This window comes from Dictyostelium purpureum, assembly GCF_000190715.1.
Source record: "Dictyostelium purpureum unplaced genomic scaffold DICPUscaffold_26, whole genome shotgun sequence".
NCBI classification, from domain to species: Eukaryota; Evosea; class Eumycetozoa; order Dictyosteliales; family Dictyosteliaceae; genus Dictyostelium; species Dictyostelium purpureum.
Window position 1 is genome coordinate 96,326 of NW_003519363.1, and position 18,896 is coordinate 115,221.

Genomic DNA, 18,896 nt, shown 5'->3' on the forward strand with positions numbered 1-18,896 from the left:
TATCAATGATTAATAATCTTAATAGATAAAAATGATCCATCCGCAGGTTCACCTACGGATACCTTGTTACGACATCTCCTTCCCTCTAAACAATGAGATTTAAATAACTCTAATTTTCATAGTGTGCCACAAAAAACCTATCCGTTAACTTTTCCGTATCATTCGATCGGTAGGAGCGACGGGCGGTGTGTACAAAGGGCAGGGACACTTTCAGCATACAAGTAAAGACTTCTGCTATAAAGGAATTCCTAGTTGATGATCAATAATTACAAAGATCAGTACCAGTGTCGCAGCAAATTCACTTTATTATCCAAAAAACCAGACCAGGAACGTTTTTGCAATAAACAGAGAACAGCGCGTGCGGCCCAAGGAAATAAGGGCATCACAGACATGTTAAGATAACAGGCCAACTATAATTAGGCTTGATTATAATAAATAAATAATAATAATAATAATAATAATATGAATAATAATAATAATAATAATAATAATAATAATAATAATAATAATAATAATAATAATAATAATAATAATAACACCACATTGACTCATAAAAAAAAAAAAAAATTATTTATATACAAATATTTGTCACATTAACCCAACCTAGAATAACAAAATACTCAGATATACACACATACACACACTCACCAATAATAAATTCAACCAGTTAGATATAAATGTTTTAACTATTATTATTATTACTTTTTTTCCCATTTATATGGTATATAAAATTAAATTTAATAAAAAAATTTTTTAAAATTATTTTGGGGAAAATAGTAATAATTATAATAATGACAATGTTTTATATTTGGCTTGTTAAATTTTAAAAATAATAATAATAAAATAATATAACAAATAATATTATATTTAGTATTTTTAGTGTTGTGGTTGTAGAGATAATATATATACAAATTATTTCTCAAAAAAAAAAAAAAAATTTCATTATTTTAAATTTATATAGTGTGGTGGTTGTAGTGGTTATCCATAATAGTATACAAAAAATTATTATGTGTTACTAATTTTTATTTTTTTTTAAATTTTTTTAAAATTTTTTTTCCAACATACATAATTTTTTAATGCAGAGTTGGTATATTTAAATTGTATGATGCTTGCTTCTATGCGAGAAAAAACATTTAGCGGTTAGGCACCCGAGAGCGGTAAAAAAAAAAAAAAAAATAAAAAAAAAAAAATTAAAAAATTAAAATAATAATAATAATAAAAAATAAAATAAAAAGAAAAAAATTTTGATTTTTTTAGTTTTTTTTGAATAATGTTTTTTTAAAATTTTTTTTTTTTTTTTTTTTTTTAATTTTTTTCAATTTTTTATTTAAATTTTTTTTTTTTATTTTTCTATTTATTTTTTTCAAAATTATTTATTTATTTTTTTTTTTTTTTTTAAAAAAAAATTTTTTTTTTTTACTGTTATTATTAACGTTTTTTGGGTGAAAGGGGGGGGGATTTTTTCACATTATTTTTGGGCCCGGGGGGTTATTGGGGTTACCCATAAAAATCTTATCCCATATAAAATTTTTTTAATCCAATAATTGAAAAAAAAAGAAAATGCAAAAAGAGAGAGGGTGTGTATTGTGAATAATATGCTTTTTTTTTTTAATTAAAAAACCACATTCACATTGCATTAATCAACTCCTTTACATAAATAATTTTTATTTCGTTGTGTATTACTATAGTTTTGTATTTATTTGTTTTTTATAAATTTATTTGTATATCTATTTTTTTTTTTTTATTTTTTTTTTATTTTTTTTTTATTTTTTTTTTTTATAAATTTAAATAAAATAAAATATTTTATTAATTCAAATTTTATTTTAAAAAATAAAAATAAAATTAATTATTTTAAATTAAATAATTTTATTTTTTTAATTATTATTTAACAGCCAAAAGAATCTTAAATCTATAAATTTAAAAAAAAAAAAATTATTTTTTTAATTTTTTTTTCATTTTTCAAATAAATATATAAATAATATATAAATAAATATACAATAAAATAATAAAATTAATATTACAAATAAATTTTTAATAACAATAATATTAATAGAGAAAAAAATATTATAACAGTTTTATAATAGTAGCAAAATTTTAAAAAGCACTATTTTATATTATAATAATAATATATAAAATTTTATAAAAATAATATATAATAAAATGTTAGAGCAAGATACAGTGGTCGAAGAAAAAACTAGTTTTGAAACAACCACAACGACAAATACAGAAGATACAATACGAACAACAACCGATAATGTAAATGCAGCAACAACAGCTTTAGATAATAATGATATAAATAATAGTAATACAGGAAGTGGTAACAGTAAAAATATTGTTGAAAAAGTAGAGCAATTAGAAAGAGTAATAAACAATAGTAATAATGATAATAATAGCAATAATAGTAGCGAATCAACTGATGTCACATTCACCGATATAGATAAAAACAGTACTAATACAGACTCTGATAACGAAACTTTTTATACAACAACAACCTTCGAGATAAATAAACAATCAAAAACCTTCGAAACAAGTGAGGAATCAACCACCAAAATTTCCATAATTAATAATAAAAATAGCGATGATGACACAATAATAAACGATAATAAAAATAATGAAAATAATGAAAATAATGAAAACAATAATAATAGTAATAGTAATAAAGATAATAATATAGATAATAGTATAAATAATGATGATAATAATAATAATGATAATAATAATAATAATAATATAGAGGAGGTTGAGGAAGAGTCCAAAATAAATAAAAATAACAAAAAGGATAATAAATCAGCACCTAGAAGAAAACGTAGCTCACTTTCTGTTCTCCAAGGGTATGTATAATTTATCATTTATTTTTATTTTTTTTATAATCCTTTTTTTTTTTTTTTTCTTTTTCTTTACAAGTAATAAAAAAATTAGCAAATATTATCAAGTTCCTTTTTTTAAAAAAATAAAATAAAATAAATAAAGAAATAAATAGATAAATCAACTCAAAACTTACAAGTTTAAAATTATTCGCGCTTTTTTTTTTATTACTTTTATTTTTTTATTTTTTATTTTTTCTGAATTTAATTTTTTTAGGATCAAATATTTATTTATTTTTTTTTATTATTTTAGTGATATGGACATAAATTTAGATTCAACAAATACATCAATAAGAAAAACTAGAGGCACCAGAGTATGTATATTTATGTTTATTTATCAAATAGTTAAAAAAATTAATACTAATTTATAATTATTTATTTTTTTACAATAGAACTTAAATAATAATATTTCAAATAGTAGTAACAGTAATAATATAAATAATATAAATAATGGCAATGTTAATAGTAATAATATAGATAGTAAAAAAGATTCAGAGGAATTTATGTTAACACCAGAACAAGCAAAAGAATTATCAAGTAAAAGTAAAAAATGGGTTTATGTACCAATTATAGAAGAGCCAAAGAAAGAGGAACCAAAGGTTGACGAGCCACCAAAAAGAGTAAGAATAAATGTTTATAATGAAAATTTAATATTTGCATCATCAACAAGAAAATCAGCAGCACAAAATACAAAAGAAGAACAATTAACCGAAAAAATACCAACTAATATAATAAAAATAAATACAGTTCCAATATCAAAAAAAGATGCTGCAAAATCACCAAAAGTTATTACTATAGTTTCAAAGAAACCAACTCCACCTTCACCAGTTGTTATTCCTCAACCTACACCAACCACAAATAAAAAATCAGCAGCTCATAAAAGAAAATCGACATCAACAACAGAGGCACCAGAGGTTACTATTACTTCACCATCAACCGAATCAGCAACAATCCAAGAGTTACAACAATCAATTTCAATGTTACAGGATCAATTAAGATTAATTAGTAGCTCAAATAATATAAATTTAAATAATAGCACAAATAATACAGTTAATAATGATACAAATACAAGTACAAATACTACTACAAATATAAACACTACAAATACAAATAAGAGTAAATCTAAAACTACATCAACTACAACCACCATAACCACAGCTAGTAGTACCACTTTGGCACCACCATCAACAGAAAGAAAATACTCAAGTTTATACAGCGATGATGAAGATGATATTGAAATGGAGGATACTCAAGAAACAAAAGAAGAAGAAGAACAGCCATCCGAGACATCAAAAGAAACTATTACTATAGTAGCAGCTAATAAATCTTCGTCTTCAAAAAAAAGAAAGTCAGCAGGTTCATCTTCAACACCATCAAATAATAATAGTAATAATAATAATAGCATCGAAAACAATATAGAATCATCAAGTGAAACCACAACTGCTGAACCAAAAACTAAACCACAAAAGAAACCAAGGCAATCAATACAACCAACTACACCAATTTTCCCAAGGATTCCAATTGGTGGCACAAGTGAAAGAGCTCAAAGATCCTCAAAGGGCAGAAGAAGAATTTTAATGGATGTTGTATTATCACCAGTATTCAAGAGATGCTCTGATCTTTTAGATGAACTTATGGAACACCCACAAGCTGGACCATTCCTCGTTCCTGTTGACCCATATGCTTTGGGTATTTTGGATTACTTTAACTTCATCAAACGTCCAATGGATTTTGGCACAATCAAAAATTCAATAGTTGGTGGTGTTTATCACACTATTGATGAATTTGCTGAAGATGTTCGATTAGTATTTAGTAATGCCAAAGCCTATAATCCACCAGCAAATCTTGTACATATAATGGCTAAAACTCTCGAAGACCTCTTTGAAGAAAAATTCCCTCAAGTTATTGAAGAGCCTGATGAATCTGACGAAACACAAGATAAAGTTAATGTTTCAAATGTAAATAAAGATTCAAGAAGAAAACCTTCATCATCTTCTCCATCATCAAGTCATTCATCATCAAAAAGACGATCATCCACATCATCAAGTCGTTCTTCATCATCCAGAAGCAGCAGCAATAGAAAGAAACTCCCAGAAATTACAATGGAGGAAAAAACTAAATTGGGTTCAGAGATTACACAATTACCTGTTGAATATTTACCAAAGATTCTTCAAATTATACATAATACCAATTCACTTCCAGATCATGATCCAAACGAAGAGGTTGAAATTGATTTAAATAATTTCGATGATGATACTCTCAGAAGATTAAATAGATTTGTAGAACAATTCAAGAGTGGTGAACTCCCACCTCCATCCGCTTTGCCATCATCTGCTCCTTCATCAAGTCATAGTCACAGCAGCAGCCATAGCCATGGTAGTAATCACGATCAACAAAGAGAGATTGAGAATCTCGAGAAACAACTTGAGCGTTTGAAAAAGAATTCAAGAGGTGGTAGTTCATCACATCACAGTAAAAGACAAGTTTCAAAACCAATTTCAAAAGCTAGAGGTAGAAAAGTTGTTTTATCAACTCCAACATTATCTGGTAGTTCAAATAATCTTAATGCTCTAAAGAGAGAGGAGGATGTTGTTATTGATGATATCGAAGAGGCTCTCAGAAAGGATTATCCAAACTCAATATCTGAAAAAGACCCTGAAACTGATGCTTCAAGTGATAGTGACAGCGACAGCAGTGACAGTGATAGTGGTTCATCCGATTCCAGTAGTTCTTATTCTGAATCTGATTTTAGTGATAGTGAAGATGATCGTAAACATAAAAATAATAATTTTAATAATAATAACAATAATAATGGTTCATTATCCACAACAACAACAACCACTACCACAACCACAACAACTAATACAACAAATACAACTACCCAACCATCACCATCACAACCATCAACCACCCTAAATATTGATATCATTAAGCCACCAACTATTCTTCAAACTGTAAAAAAACCAGCTATTCCAGTTGCCTCAAATGTTGCCTCATGGAGTTTTGATAATAAAGAAACAAATACACCATCATTAACAAGCAGTACTAATAATATTGGTAATAGTAATCAACCACACTCATCTTCACCAATTTCATCATCAACCCACGTTTCATTTTCCTCATCATCATCGACTCCTCCATCGAGCACATTATCACCACCATCACCAGGTCTCCCAAACTCCCCATCTATAAATTCGCCCGCATCTCCTAATACCAATGCAACAGCAGCCACTGTTAGTGACTCAACATGGAATCACTATAAAAATAGAAATATTACCTTAAAACAAAAAGAAAAAGAAAGAATTGTTCAAGAAGAAATATTAAGAAAAGAAAGGGAGGAAAAAGAAGAGGAGCTCAGAAAAGAAGAGGAAAAGAGAAGAATTGAATATGAAGAACAAAGAAAATTAGCAAAAGAAAAAGAAGAAAGAGATGCTGAAGAAGCTAGAAAGGTAATTGAAGCTGAAAGAACTGCTGCTAGAGAAGCAAGAGAAAGAGAAAAGGTATGCCAATAATATTAAACAAAGTTTTTAAATAGTATAATAATGAATTAATACTAATAAATTTATTTATTTATTATAGCTTAATAACTCTAAGGGAAATATGTCATTCCAATATCAAATGGATGTAATGGCTAATTTTGAAAATAATATAGACTCGACACCACTTTTAAATCTTCAACTCAAACCAATTGAAGATACATTGTAAACTACTCAATCAATTAGAATTAGTTTTATATAACCAAAAAAAAAAAAAAGTTTTAAAAAATTTTTAAAAATCAAACAACCAACCCAATAATTTATTTAAATATATGATATAATAATAACAATAATAATTATAATAATAATAACAATAACAATAATAACAATAGCATAATTTTTTTTTTTTTTTATAAAGCAAAAAAAAATAATTATATAAAAAAATTGAAAACAATTTCCATAAAATGAAAATCTTCAAAAAAAAATGTAAAATATAAAAACCCAAAAAACATGTAAAAAACTAGTTTAAAAAATAGTTTTTAGTCTTTTTCACTTTATTTTTTTTATTTTTTTATTTAATTATTTATTTTTAGTAATTTATTTTAGTTTACAAATGTTTTTTCAATAATTTCTATGGCCATCCTTTCTCTTTCTTCATAACTTCCAAATAGGTGATGATAGTGAATTGACAACTCATTACATTTTTCAATTAATTTCAATTGAAATAATTCTCTTTCTTTTTCTTCTGGTATTAGTCTAAGTTCATCACTTTAATTTTAAAATAAAAAAAAATAAAAAAAAAAAAACTTTTTTAATACTTAATACTTTTTTTATTAATTTTTTAGTTATTTTTACTTACTGTACCCATTTTGTGTTGTAGTCTAATAATAAATATAGATCATAATTTGACTTATTGACATACTCTAGAATTTTCGTTGAATATTTTCCAATTAATGTGTCACTCCACTGTAACCATCGAAATTAATTCGAAATTGTATAAAAAAAAAAATTAATAATTATTATTAAAAAAAAACAGAAATTAAAAAAATTAAAATACAATTAAGGTTATTAAAGGGCAGGTATCACATATTAGATATTTTGGTTTTTTTTCAAGACAATTGTTTTCTATCTCTATTTGACCCTTGCATACGTTAATAAAATCTTCATCACCTAATAATAAGAGTATCAAAAAAAGAGATTTTGAAAAACAAAATTTTTAAAAAAAAAAATTATTCGTAAGCAAATCTTATATTTTTATTGTTAATATTATTACTGTTTTTACTATTGTTTTAATTAAAAAAAATATATTAATTAAATAAAATTAACATAAAATAATTTATTAAAGAGGTATTTCTTGTTTAGGTGGGTAATTTATAGTTTTTAAAATTATTTTTTCTTGTTTATTTTTTTATTTTTTATATTTTTTATATTTTTTTATTTTTTTATTTTTGTTTAAACGTACAAAATGGATATCTGTCAAAATCTCGATCTTTAAAATAAATCCTTGCAAATTCTTCAGACCACAAACAATCAAAATATTTAGATAAATTTTTAGAAAGGGTTGTTTTGAAAGTGGATTCACCCCCAATTATACATATTTTTTTTGTTTTCATTTCCTTTTTAAAATAAAAATAAAAGATCTGGTAAAACAATGATTAAAAAAAATGTTTATTTTTATAAAGAAAACTATGGTGTTATATTATTAAAAAAAAAAGAAATTATTTTTAAAAAAAAATAAAAAAAAATAAAAAAAAAACTTTTTTTTTTTTTTTTGTAAAAAAAAAAATGTCACTTAACTCCGATTCTCTCATAGACTCTTCCCATGCACACCTTTTTGACAAATATCTATAGATAGTTACCATCCTTTAAAAAATTTACTTTTTTTTTTTTTATAAAAATTAATAACTGGTGTATGTGTGTTATTTTAAATTTTTTTTTTTTTTATTTTTATTTTTTTTTTTCAATAAAAATTCTAAACATTTTTTTATAAGCTCTGCAAAAACAGGCTTTTTTTTTTTTCATAGCTTATTCTATATATAATTATTATAAATGTAAGAGATAATACTTTGTAAAATAATTTTTATTATTTTAAAAAAATAAAATAACAATATTTCCAGAAATAATAATATTTTGGTTTTTAAAAAAAAAAACCAAAAACAAAAGAAAATATTGTTTTTTATAGATTTTTATTATTATTATATTTACATAAAAGAAATAAATAATATAACAATCAGTTATTATTATTTTTTGTTTTTTAGTTTTTTAGTTTTTTTTTTTTTTTTTTTTAGTTTTTTTTTTAAAATTGAATTTTTTAATTTTTTTGTAATTTTTTTTTTTTATATAAATAATATTAATTTTATTCATTAATTTTATACATTCAATTCAAAAATGACCAAAACACAGAGTGAAATAGATAAAGAAATGCAAGAATCATACCAAGAATTACAAAATCAAGCATGTGATGCTGTTAGAAAATCAATGAAATTTTTCCCAGATTGGCCAAATAAAGGTGTTGGATTTCAAGATATCTCAGGGTTATTTTTATCACACGAAAAATTCAATAAAGTCCTCGACTACTATAGTTATAGATTCAACGATGTCGATCTTATAGTTTGTTTAGAAGCTAGGGGTTTTGTTTTGGGTACTGCATTTGCTCAAAGTATGAAGCTTCCATTCATTTTAATTAGAAAGAAAGGTAAATTACCAGGCCCATGCTATAGAGAATCATACAAAAAGGAATATGGTGCTGACGAATTTGAAGTACAAGAAAACATTCTTTCTGGTATAACTCCAAAACCAGGTAAGAAATTCCACGTTTTAATTATGGATGATATCTTGGCTACAGGTGGAACACTTTGTGCATCCATAGAATTAGTTAAAAAAGTTTTAATTGGTAATGGTATTAAAGATTTCAAGATTTCAACTTCATTAATCAGTAGTGTTAAAGTTTTAAATGGTAAAGAAAAAATTTATGAAAAATATAATGATGTTAGTATTGATATCATTAATGAAATGTAAACAATAACAAAAAAAAAAACAAATAAAATAAAATAAAATAAAATAAAATTAAATCAAAACAAAACAAAACAAAACAATCTTTTTAATTATATACCTAAAAAAATAAAAAAAATAAAAATATTATTTAAATTTATAAACTAATTTAATAATCTTTTAGTTTTTTTTAACTATTTCTTTTTTTTATTTCCTTTTACATAAATATTTGATAGTTCAAAACCATCATCATCATCATTATAATCTTGATGTGACCTTTTGAGATTATTATTATTACTAGATATATTTATTTCTACATTATTATTAATATTGGAATAATTGAATAAAATTTGAAATTTTGAATTGTCATTTCTTAAAAATTCTACTTTGATAAAATCATCCAATCTCCAAACATTAATTAATAATTTTAACACCAAAAGTAAAATGTCATTTTTTTCTATTTTGTTATAACTGTCCCCATCGAATGGTACAATTTCGTCAATGATTTCGTCCAGATTTAAAAATTTTAGGATATCATTCTGAATGAAATCTATTGGAAAAATTAATTGGGTATTTCCTTCATTTTTGTTATTTGAAATTACAATTGGTGGTCTTTTTAAACTAAAATCTGATAGTGTTAAATATAGTTCACTGATGTTATTATTATTATTATTATTTCTAATATTGTTTGGTTTTCTAATATCCGTATGAATGAAAAAGGTCTCAATATTGTTTTTGCTTTTTGAACCAATATCAATGGTTAAAATTTTCTTTATTTGATGGATGCCACTATTGGTCCTATTATCTTCGCATATTATATTTTCATCACCATAGCATATTAGTTTTAATAAATTAAAGCCAATGTTTGATTTCGTAAAAATAAAGCTATTAAAAAATTCTTTGTTGTATAGTTTGGATGCTAGTTGATAGTTTAAAAGTATATCTTTCTTTGGCTTTGGAATTTCAAATTTACGATGATCTAAAACTGCCGATAATGTATTTATGATTTCTGAACCCTTGACTTGAAGATATTCTGAAATAGATTTTGTAGTCTTTGCATTTACTGGGAAATGAAATGACGAGTATTCATCGTGAGATTCATACTGTGATATAATATAGTCCAGTTTTGGGTTATCATCATCATCAATCGCCTCATTTTCTTCAAATATATTTAAGCTTCCTATAACAACACCATTCTTTCCATTTTCATCTAACGATGCTTTAAAATTATATAGCTCTTTCCATTCATTGGTACCAACTTTACTATAGTCATTAAATTTAAATTTGCAGCTGGATGAAACTTGGACTACTGAACGATTGCAAAATTTAAAGTTTATTGAAATGTCAACTTTAAATTGAACTGATTTTAATGATGATATTATTATATTTTCATTTTGGCTTTTATAATTGCTGTTATTTCTATTAAAAATATTTAAACTTTGAAATTCTGGGTAACTATTATAGTTTATTTTATTATTATTAATATTGTTTTTATCATTATTGGTATTGTTATTTTTTAGGTGATCTTGATTAAATAGACAAAAGAGGAAAAATTCTGTTGAGACATGGTAGTTATTGAAATCTTGGGTTTCATTAAATTGATTTTTAATATTATTTAACAAAAGAAACTGAACCACTGTTTTGGAACTCTTTGGTAGTGTTGATTTAAAGTATAGCTCTCTTTGTTTGAAGCTCGTTTTATATAAACTAAATTGGGAATAAATTGGAGATGAAACTATTTCTAATTCTTTAATAACTCTTTGAATTTGTAAAATTTTATTATTAATATTAGAATTAATATTATTATTATTATTATTATTATTTGTTGAAGTTTTAATTGAATTTAAAATATCAATAATAGTATCATAGGCTGGTTGTAGATGTTTTTTTAAAAATAGTTGTCTGTGTTTATCCACTATAATAATTGCGAAATAATATTGATAAAATAACTTGATAAATATATTTTTATAAAATTTTGGTGGTAGGTTTTCTAAATTAAACTTTGAATCTTCATCTCCAGCGTCATATTCTAATTTTATGGATGAAGTTGCCATTGAGAGTATTGATGGTGATCTTTTTAAATTAAATTTATAAACATTGGCTCCAAGATTGGTGCCATTGCCATTTCCTGCCATACTACTATATTCTCCACATGTTGAATACAAAAAACCATCGATAGGAGACCACACCAAGTCATACACTGCCAATAAATGTTTACAAATATGGTCCAGCCATAATGAATTTGAATTTGATATTTGATTCCATTTTTTACACACAAACTGCATCGGTATTAAATTTAATACATCGAAATTCGAAAATAATTTCTTTAATATAAAATTATTAAAAAAAATCTTTTCATTCATTTTTTTGTTATTATACAACTATTATTATTTTGCAAATTATTTATGATTTATATGAATATTATTTTATTTTAACTATATATACCATTTTATTGTGAGTGAAATATAAACAAACAAAAGAAAAAAAAAAAAAATATGAAAATATTAAAATATATATTTAAAAAAAAAAAAAAAAAAAAGATATTATTTTAAATTATAAATAAACTGTGCGAAAAAAAAAAAGAAAGGTTTTTTTTTAAAATTTATTATAAAAAAATATTGTATAGACAGTGGTGTGGAGGCAAATCCTTCATTGAAAGATGGTTGGTATTATTATTGTTAAAATCTTTTTTATTGCTAAAAATAAATAAATAATTATATACAACAGATAGCGACATAAAAGAAAAAAGACTATGATGCAATATGTTGAAATTTTCAAAAAAAAAAATATTAAAAAAAAAAAAAATATTTAAAAAATAAAAATTATTTTTTTTATTTTTTTTTTTTATTTTTTTATATTTTTTTCTTTTAAAATTTATTATTTTTTAAATTGAATCACAATCAGACCATATGATTTTTTTAATATTGAACATACATGCTCCATAAATATCCAATCAACCAATCAATCAATTTAAAATAATCATATAATAAGAAAAATAATTATAAACAATAATATTAATAATAATAATAATAATTAAATAAATAAATAATAATGAGCAAAGCATTTTATGGTGGTGGTCTATATGATGATATACACGAGGATGAACAAAAAGATGATAATATATCAACAAAATTAAATACTCAAGAAAATAAAAATAGTAATAGTAATAGTAAAAATAATGGTGGCGATAATAGCGGAGTCGTCAAAGTAAATAATAAAAGTGATGGTGTTACTCTGACCCCTTCAAGCGGTGTTAGAATACCACCCAAGCTATTACAAGCACAGGCATTAAGAAATAAATCTCAAAAAAAAGCAACAACGACAACCAATAAATCATCAAATATAACAGTATCCCCATCAAATACACCAACACATTCAACTACATCAACTATAACACCCTCAACTAATATTAATAGTAGTAATAGTAAGAGTGGTAGTAGCAGCAATAATAATAATAGTGATATTGATCAACAAAGATATGAGCAGGAATTAATATTACAACAACAATCTAGTACAGCATTTAATACAGCGACAGAATTATTAAGTGATTATCAAGATGAAGATAAAATAATTAATGAATATGATCCTTTCCACCCAAATGATTATGAAAAAGTTTTAAAAGAAAGAGAAAAATTAGAAAGAGATAGACAGACCAAAGAGGAACAAAGATTACAATATCAAAAAGAATTACAACAGCAACATTCATCATCATCATCATCGTCATCAACATCTCAACAACAACAGCAATCTTCTTTATCAGTCAATTCAGAGCAATTTTCAAAAACTCCAACAAAGATTTTACTTTTATTGAATATTGCAACCAAAAAAGAGGTTGTTCCAAGTTTAGAAGAAGAAATGATGGAGGAATGTAAAAAGTTTGGTAAAGTTAATAGTGTAGTAATTTACCCAGTTCTTAGTGCAAGTGTTCCATCGTCTGAGGAGGTTAGAATATTCATTTATTTTGATACTCCAGATTCATGTAAAGCCGCATATACCAAATTAAATAATAGATATTTTGCAGAAAGAAGAGTTTCCGCTTACTATTATAAAGAAATGTTATTTTTTAGAAATAAATTAGAACCTTTTGCTTAATAATAATAATGTTAATAAAATGTAAATAATAACAACAAAAACTAGTTAAACTTTTTTTATTTTTTATTTTTTCTTGGGAATGGTGTTTTATCACATACGTCACAGAGAGTAGTTACAGGTTCGATATATTTAGGGTCGAGGTTGGTTTTGTTTTCTCTAACAAATTTAATTCTTTCTTTGAGGTTTTCTGCATTAATATCATCAAATACTGAAATGGTATGGTTGTTTGAATTTCTCTCCCTTTTAAGATTGACAAGGCTTTCTAAATCAAGTTTAAATTGATTTTTGGATACTTGTTCTGTGTATGGGTCTGAACGATAAAAGAAATTAAAGTCACTCCATGAAGAATCATAAAATTGATTGTTTTCATTACTATCGCTTCTAATATGTGAAAATAATAAAAATTTAACATAGTAATCAATTAGATCTGCTGCACCATCCTGAGTACAAAGTTTCTGGAATTTAAAACCTTTAGTGGGATCAGCTATTTTCTGTGTTATTGATCCTTTCATTTCCCTGAGTTGTTTTTCAAAAGAAATTTCCATATTTTTTAAATCAAAAATATACTCCTTTTTAGCTTCTTCTATTTTTTTGTCGACTATCTCTTCTATTTCTTGATATTTTATTTTTATGTTGTTCGATTCTGTTTCTAATTCTCTTCTTAGTTCTTTTAATTTTAATTTTAATAATGCAATTTCTTTACCCGTTTCTTCTCCGTCTGTCAAAGATTTTTCCTTGTTTTTTTTCATTTGTTCAGTTCATTAATTTGATTTTAATAAAAAAATTTTTTATATTAATTTTTAATATTTTTTATTTTTTATTTTTTTTTTATGAAATAAAAACAAGAAAAAAAAAAAAAGAAAATATTAGTAAATAACAACCAAAAAAACTAATTATAAACTTTATTTGTTTTTTTAAAAAATAAAAAAATTTTATTTTATGTACACTTTATTTATTTATTTATTTTTTAAATTGTTCATTTCGCTTTCTAAAAACTCATAAACATTTAAAGAAAGTTGAAAGTTTTTCTTTTTTGATAAGGTTTGATTTGTGTATTCCAACGAGTTTGTTAATAAGAAATAAACGCCAGTTTTAAATTTAAACAAAGCTTGGCTAATGTTGGTATCTTGATAATCATTAAAATTCTTTTCTAAAAATAATTGAAATTGAAATTTAATATTTTGAGTATCTTCATTTTCATTACTATTGTTGTTGTTGTCATTTTCATTGTTATTATTGTTGTTTTCTTTTTTATTTAATAGCTCCAAAACATTGGGGTAGTTTGAAAAGTGATCTTTTAAAAAATAATAAAATAGTTTCCAAATTTCTAAATTTGTTGAAAAATATGATATTCTATCTATATACAATTTAAAAATTTCGTTGAATGGTATTGTAGTGTCGGTTGGTTTTGAGAATACTGACTCTTCACATCGATTATTATAATAGTACTGGGTTAAAACAGTGAATGCTGGGTTTGAAATTGGATCTAACTTTAATAAATTTCTATAACAAAATATTATTCTTTTGGTGTCGTGTGGTTTGTGTTCAATTAAAAATGAGCCTAATAACCTAATATATTAAATTTGTGATTAATAAATGTAATTTTAAAATTTTAAAATTTTATTATAATACTAAACTTACGTATAACCAAATGGATTTAATGGATATTGATGTATAAAAGCCAATAACAATAAATAACATTCCTCTGTTCTTTTTAAATATATCATTGTTTTCAATAGTGGTTTAATAATAAATTCTAAATTTGGAAAGAATGATAATGAGGAATTTAGTTTATATTCAATCATTGTTGCTAATCTATCCAATTTTTCTTCTGTTTGTCTGTTTTTATATCCTGATTCTTTATATTGTGTTAATTGTTGTTCCCAATCTATATAGTGTAGAACTGAACCAAATACCATTAATAATGGGAATGATCTTTCATCTTTTCCTACTATAAATCTAAAAATAAAAATAAAAATGTAAATGTAAACAAAAACGAAATAGAAAACGAAAATAATAGCTATTTAATAAATATAATACTTACTTTTCATATCTTTTTAATAATTCGGCAAAATTTCTTTCGTATAAATCGTTTGAAAATAAATAGTACATTAATTGATGAACACTTTCTTTTAAAGTTGTTGTTTTTGATAAAAATACACCAATATAAAAAAAGAATGGTTTTAATTCATTGTTGTATAGTTCTGAATCTTTTTGAAGTAAAAGTGTGATAATATTTGGTAGTAAATAAACTCTAAGTGGAATCTGCTTTAGAATATCACCAATAAATACAATGGCCTCTTCGTTTCTATGCTGTAGGGTTAATTCGGTAAATGTTTGTGCTATATCTAACCACTCTTTTTCATTTTCCATTTTAACTATTATTTCTCTATTTTATAATGTACATTATATATATGCAAATAACAAAAATAAAAAAAACGTATAAATAATTTTTTTTTTTTTTTTTTTTTTTTAAATATTTAAAAAATTAAAAAAAAAATTATATTTAAAATTTTTTTTTATTTTATTTTTTTTTTTGAAATTAAAAATAATATTTATTTATTTTTTTTATGAATCATTTTTAAAATAAATATAATATATTTAATCAATATAGTTATATATGTAAAATAAATACTAAACAATACTTTAAATAATGTATTCAAATATAAATAATAATACCAATAGTAATTTAAATAATAGTTTTCAAAGTGCCTCCAATTATTATAATTTTAAAAAATATAAAGATGTCGATAAAATTTCAATTTTGGTGGATTGTTTAATGTTTTGCTGGTATGATGATGTTAAAGAAAACAATAGTCCATCTATATCTCCAAAGAATCCTCCATTAAATACAAACAATAGTGCATTTTTAACAACTTTATTAAATTCACTTTGCCGATCTGTAGAGTCATTTATTGTAGAAGCTGTTTTAGAGTATTGTAGAATAGTTTATGACTTGTTCTATTCAACTAAATCCGTTGTAGTATTCACAACATATCAAAGCTTACCACAATTTAATACTAGAGAACAAACTCAACAATCTTTAAAATTAGTATGTATTTCATATATATATTATATATAAACCTCTATTTATTAAATTTATGAATTAATTTCTAATTTCATAAATTTTTTTTTATTAATATTTATTTAGATTGCTGAAAATTTTACAAGAGTTAATATTAAAGATACTTTAGAAGGAAATAATGATTCAAATAATTCATCTTATCAAAACTCTGATTTTTTTAAATATTTAGATGATTTGGTTTTATCTCATTATAAAGATAGTTCATCCCAAAAGCAAGATTCACCTCAATCACCAGCACAACAAACCTCACCACCAACACAGCAACCAAAATTTAAAAAAGATTTAAAAACATTACAGGAAGAGCAAAAAGTTGAAAAACAAAAAAACATAATTATTCTAGTTATACAAGGCGGCCAAGAGGGATTAGATTTATTAAAATATAAAACCAATAATAAAATCATTGAAATTGGTCATGAAATTAATCAACTAGTTGCAAAATATAATAGGGCCTTACAGGGAGAGGAGGATGAAAAGAAATTTGAATTAATTATTTTAAAAATTACCAACTCTCCACAAAGAGATAAAATTCAGCAAAATCAAAGATTCTTATATAAAAAGTATTCAGATCATTTGGATTGTATTGTAAAAGAATTTGATGTCACTTTATTGTTTAATGCAATTTCGGATTTAGCATACCTCCAATTCAATCTTTCTTCAGTTTTGGTAAAGGGTATTCCAATGAAAGAAATGTCCACAAGATCGTCATATGATGTTGCTTTACTTTATCCAACCAGTAGCTCTGCCAATAATAAATTCAATAAACATATATTCCCTCGTAGGGGTGATAATATGCAAAAGATACCCAGGGATTCAGAGGAGTTTTATAAGAAATACTATAGTCAAATATCATCATTAGAAATTAGATCAAGGAATGAAATTATAGTTAAATGGAAAACAAATGAAAAGAACACAAACCAAGAAGTTTTGGCTACAACATGTTCACATAGAGTAACACCTTTCCTCGTTTCATCAAGTCCAAGTACATGTCTAATGAAATTCCTTTGTTCTGGCAAATCAGTTTTTCTTGTAACACCTCCAAATGAAGATATTTACACTCATGTTTTAACGCTACATGAGCGTGAGGTATATCTTCATTGTTTACATAGACCAATCAAACTACAAGGCTTGGGTCCAATTTTAGAGCATTATGCAAATGAAGCAGTCCATTATAGAATTAGAGGATTTCAAGAATTGGTTGATAACTCGATGATACTATCAAGAAATCATAATTTTAAATCGTCTAGCACCAGCACCAATGGTAGCCCAACAGGCAGCGAGGCAGAGCAACAATCAACAAATAGCTTTCAAAACATTGCACTTCAAAATCCATTCTTTGATGTTGGTCTATCGGATCTTGTTGTATCAACAACAACTTTATTAAATAGTCAATCTATAATCGATGAAATTTCGTTAATTCCTAAAATTAATATAGTGGCATCAAAAATAGCTGAAAAATACACAAGATATTTCCCATGGACCGAGGGTGAGACTCTATTGTTCTCTTTAGAGCATGAAGAATTAAATAAGTCTTTAATGCAAATTAAAAAGTTATTATTAAAAGATACACTCTCACCAGAACTTTTAGATCAATTCACAAAGAACATCAATACATTATATTCGTTAACTCAAAGCAATGATCCAATACTCTTTCCAAACCTAAAAGGAACCGCAGCTGCTCGAAAGGATTTATATCGTAAACTATGGTTAGAGCTTTACAATTTCTTTAGAATCTGTCAAATATCTCAAAATCATACTGATATATTTAATGTAATTGAAAAGATTGTTTTACAAATGCAAATCATTCAACAACCATTACAACCTGTTATTTTACCATATCAACAACAACAAAATCAACAACAACAACAACAACAGCAACAACCCCAAAATCAAAATTCACCATCACACCCTCAACAGCAACAACCAACACCAAAAACTACACCAACCAAGCCAATGGTTCAAAGCCAAGCAGGTCTTTTGTATCAAAATTTATTACAACAACAACAATCTCAAAACCAAACACAAAATACAGGTGATTTATGGAAACAATTTTCAAAGGGTAAAAAACAAGCGAAAGATGATGAACTTAGAGCTGAAAGAGATAGACAAATGAAAAACACAAATCCTCAAGGTATGCCTGTAGGCTATGACTATAATGATCAATACAATCAACAAAACCCGAAAAAAAGAAAACATCCAGTTACCTTTTCTAATTCAACTGCTCCAAAACAAAATAACTTTTTCAGTAATTATTGGGAACAAAAACAAAATAATTTACAACCCCAGGAATTAAGCGGTAGACAAAACTAAAATAAAAAATTTGTAAATTAATTATAAAAGATTTTTTTTACATATATAAAGTAAAAAAATTTTTATATCTTTTGGTTTTTA

The 18,896-nt window shown here is 24.4% G+C and overlaps 8 protein-coding genes across 8 annotated transcripts; 4 read left to right on the forward strand and 4 right to left on the reverse strand.

Annotated features, from left to right (window-relative positions):
* Positions 1–2,160: 2,160 nt before the first annotated feature.
* On the forward strand, positions 2,161–6,569 carry DICPUDRAFT_75494 (uncharacterized protein; the record flags this gene model as incomplete). The annotated part of the gene is made up of 4 exons (XM_003284463.1): positions 2,161–2,831; positions 3,118–3,178; positions 3,257–6,364; positions 6,444–6,569. 4 exons carry the CDS (start codon positions 2,161–2,163, stop codon positions 6,567–6,569), a joined length of 3,966 nt encoding a protein of 1,321 aa, XP_003284511.1.
* A 373-nt stretch (positions 6,570–6,942) lies between these two features.
* Positions 6,943–7,953, reverse strand: DICPUDRAFT_86304 (uncharacterized protein; the record flags this gene model as incomplete). The annotated part of the gene is made up of 4 exons (XM_003284494.1): positions 6,943–7,108; positions 7,200–7,306; positions 7,398–7,510; positions 7,803–7,953. 4 exons carry the CDS (start codon positions 7,951–7,953, stop codon positions 6,943–6,945), a joined length of 537 nt encoding a protein of 178 aa, XP_003284542.1.
* An 808-nt stretch (positions 7,954–8,761) lies between these two features.
* DICPUDRAFT_27751 (uncharacterized protein) lies at positions 8,762–9,358 on the forward strand (the record flags this gene model as incomplete). The annotated part of the gene is made up of 1 exon (XM_003284464.1): positions 8,762–9,358. The coding sequence occupies one exon, from the start codon at positions 8,762–8,764 to the stop codon at positions 9,356–9,358; it is 597 nt and encodes a 198-aa protein (XP_003284512.1).
* Positions 9,359–9,440: 82 nt separating this feature from the next.
* DICPUDRAFT_148325 (uncharacterized protein) lies at positions 9,441–11,694 on the reverse strand (the record flags this gene model as incomplete). The annotated part of the gene is made up of 2 exons (XM_003284495.1): positions 9,441–9,452; positions 9,553–11,694. 2 exons carry the CDS (start codon positions 11,692–11,694, stop codon positions 9,441–9,443), a joined length of 2,154 nt encoding a protein of 717 aa, XP_003284543.1.
* A 532-nt stretch (positions 11,695–12,226) lies between these two features.
* Positions 12,227–13,459, forward strand: DICPUDRAFT_91335 (uncharacterized protein). Its single transcript, XM_003284465.1, has one exon. The coding sequence runs from the start codon at positions 12,383–12,385 to the stop codon at positions 13,421–13,423; it is 1,041 nt and encodes a 346-aa protein (XP_003284513.1). The 5' UTR covers positions 12,227–12,382; the 3' UTR covers positions 13,424–13,459.
* A 20-nt stretch (positions 13,460–13,479) lies between these two features.
* Positions 13,480–14,172, reverse strand: DICPUDRAFT_75499 (uncharacterized protein; the record flags this gene model as incomplete). The annotated part of the gene is made up of 1 exon (XM_003284496.1): positions 13,480–14,172. The coding sequence occupies one exon, from the start codon at positions 14,170–14,172 to the stop codon at positions 13,480–13,482; it is 693 nt and encodes a 230-aa protein (XP_003284544.1).
* Positions 14,173–14,379: 207 nt separating this feature from the next.
* Positions 14,380–15,796, reverse strand: DICPUDRAFT_148328 (uncharacterized protein; the record flags this gene model as incomplete). Its single annotated transcript, XM_003284497.1, has 3 exons — positions 14,380–14,992; positions 15,065–15,382; positions 15,468–15,796. The coding sequence occupies 3 exons, from the start codon at positions 15,794–15,796 to the stop codon at positions 14,380–14,382; spliced, it is 1,260 nt and encodes a 419-aa protein (XP_003284545.1).
* A 210-nt stretch (positions 15,797–16,006) lies between these two features.
* On the forward strand, positions 16,007–18,815 carry DICPUDRAFT_96739 (uncharacterized protein; the record flags this gene model as incomplete). Its single annotated transcript, XM_003284466.1, has 2 exons — positions 16,007–16,475; positions 16,575–18,815. The coding sequence occupies exons 1-2, from the start codon at positions 16,077–16,079 to the stop codon at positions 18,813–18,815; spliced, it is 2,640 nt and encodes an 879-aa protein (XP_003284514.1). The 5' UTR covers positions 16,007–16,076.
* Positions 18,816–18,896: the final 81 nt, after the last annotated feature.